The sequence below is a fragment of the Alligator sinensis genome, unplaced genomic scaffold, assembly GCF_000455745.1.
Source record: "Alligator sinensis unplaced genomic scaffold, ASM45574v1 scaffold350_1, whole genome shotgun sequence".
Lineage (NCBI taxonomy): Eukaryota > Metazoa > Chordata > Crocodylia > Alligatoridae > Alligator > Alligator sinensis.
In genome coordinates this window covers 433,982-436,480 of record NW_005843047.1, presented here as the reverse complement: position 1 = coordinate 436,480, position 2,499 = coordinate 433,982, and the positions used below count along the sequence as shown (strand labels likewise).

Genomic DNA, 2,499 nt, shown 5'->3' with positions numbered 1-2,499 from the left:
TCGGACTAGATGATCTGCTTAGGTCCCTTCCGACCCTACCAACTATGAAACTATGAACATTCTCTGCTTCCTGTGGGCAAAGGTTGGCCCTACTGGGAGCAGGCTGTTTTAACAATACAATATTTTGATTGCTGAAAGTTGATTAATGGGGATTATGCACAAGTGAGGAAGAATCCACCTTGATGGCCAGATCCCAGGCTGAGCTTGTACCATATGCAGTTAGAGAAACAATTTGACAGGTAAACAGAAGAAATTTGATTTGGAAGTCATAAAGGAAAAAGCTGCAAAAATTTGTTTTATAGCTTAAGTCTCTTTTCGGAGTGCAAACAAACTTAGGGATATAAGCAGCTTTTAAGGGTACCTCAGAAATTTAGAAATGAAATGATGTGTGCTTGTTTTGATCTGAAGCACATATTCATGACATGAGTTTTGCTTTCTATATGGAGAATGACTTAAAATCCATTGCCTTTAATGGAAGTGCCAGGCTTCTACAGCCAAGAGAAAAGAATACGGTTTGTTGTGAAACGAAAAACTTTGACCTAATTTATTTGCTATGAGAACTTTTTATGAGTCAAATAGAGGGAATGCAGAAATCGTGATGAACAGAGACCTCTCAGGATACTATGGAAAAGTGAAGTGAATGAAATTCAGAGAACTTCCAAACTGGAATCAAACTATCCTTGAATTGTAGGGAAATCCAGGTCTGGATCTGAACATGGTTCAGGTTCATGTGTTGTAACTTCTAGGGTACTGTTTAATAGCCTGTTTTTTGAAACTTCTAGTGAATAAATATCCTCCTTCTCATACATTTATTGTTTGTTGTAGCAACAGCAAAAGGAATATGGAGATTGAAATCCTTTTCTTGCTGTTATTCTATTGAAAGGAAATGCAAATGATGGCAATTCTTATTCTAGGCACTTGACTCTTCTGTGCTTCTGCCACCTGCATCTTACTAGCCTTCCTCCAACTTTTGAGCCTCCTGGTCTGTCAGCAGGTATTAACAGTCACATACCTCAGGCCAAATGTTACTCTGGGTGGTGATGAGAGAACTGTGTGAGTCTGTTTCTGCTCTCCACTCCCTGCAGGATGATTACGAGTTGGAGAGACCTGTTAATACAAACAAAAACACTGTTTATGAAGCACCCATGTATACATGCAATATAAAAGCATTCTTTGAATTCTTTGATAGCAAAGTGTCCATCATGAATTATCACCTAGGACATTTCAACTGGTGGGAAATATATCTAGGGAAGGTCAGAATGTAATTAGTATGCCTCAAAATTAGAATATCTATTGAGAAAAATTGTCCATTTAGCTTTATATACACACACTTCATGAACTTTGCCTTCCCCTGAACTTCCCCTTAATAGGGTCTGTCCCTTTAAGAGGGGTCAGAAAATCCTGTTGAGAATCCAGCTGCAGAGCATCTTGATAGAGAGGAAGTGTCCTACTATGTGCTGTTGAAGAGGCGCACTAACACCAATTCTGGGAAGAGCTGTTTAATCCTGACTCCTAGCCCTGAGCTGTTGTGTAGTGCTTCAAAGGCATGTGCACCCAGTGCTTAAAATCAGAGTCCCGCTCTGCCAGTGAAATCATAAAACTGATAACTTTAGAACAATTTTACTGCATATTGCTGGTGAGGGGCTGGGAGTGGGTTTGCTGACACTGGGTTGATGATCTGAAAGAGGCAGGCTGCCTTGCTGCAAATTTGTTGGGAGCCAAATGAGAATGTGAGGAACAGGAAAAGGGCCAATGTGGTGGAAAAGGGCCAATGTGGTCCCCATTTTCAAGAAGGGGAGGAAGGAGGACCCGGGCAACTATAGGCCAGTCAGTCTCACCTCCATCCTTGGCAAAGTCTTTGAAAAAATTATCAAGGCTCACATTTGCGAGAGCCCGGCAGGACAAATTATGCTGAAGGGAAACCAGCACGGGTTCGTAGCAGGCAGATCATGCCTGACTAATCTAGTCTCTTTTTATGACCAGGTTACGAAACGCCTGAACACAGGAGTAGGGGTGGATGTTGTATACTTAGATTTCAGGAAGGCCTTTGATACAGTATCCCACCCCATACTGGTGAACAAGTTAAGAGGCTGCGACTTGGATGACTACATGGTCCGGTGGGTGGCGAATTGGCTAAAGGGTCGCACCCAGAGAGTCGTGGTAGATGGGTCGGTTTCGACCTGGAAGGGTGTGGGCAGTGGGGTCCCGCAGGGCTCGATCCTTGGACCGATACTCTTCAATGTCTTCATCAGCGACTTGGACGAGGGAGTGAAGTGTACTCTGTCCAAGTTTGTGGATGACACAAAACTGTGGGGAGAAGTGGACATGCCGGAGGGCAGGGAACAGCTGCAAGCTGACCTGGATAGGTTGGACAAGTGGGCAGAAAACAACAGAATGCAGCTCAACAAGGAGAAATGCAAAGTGCTACACCTAGGGGGGAAAAATGTCCAGCATACCTATTGCCTAGGAAATGACCTGCTGGGTGGCACGGAAGCGGAA

At 43.6% G+C, this 2,499-nt stretch overlaps 1 protein-coding gene across 1 annotated transcript in view; it reads right to left on the bottom strand.

The window, feature by feature from the left end:
• Positions 1 to 1,012: 1,012 nt before the first annotated feature.
• The window catches only part of ZNF704 (zinc finger protein 704), a gene marked incomplete at both ends in the record, with an annotated part of 143,351 nt that continues 141,864 nt past the window's right edge, over positions 1,013 to 2,499 (bottom strand). The window contains one exon of the mRNA XM_006036976.1: positions 1,013 to 1,107. Within this exon, the coding sequence (XP_006037038.1) occupies positions 1,013 to 1,107 (95 nt within the window). The remainder of the gene's footprint in view (positions 1,108 to 2,499) is intronic.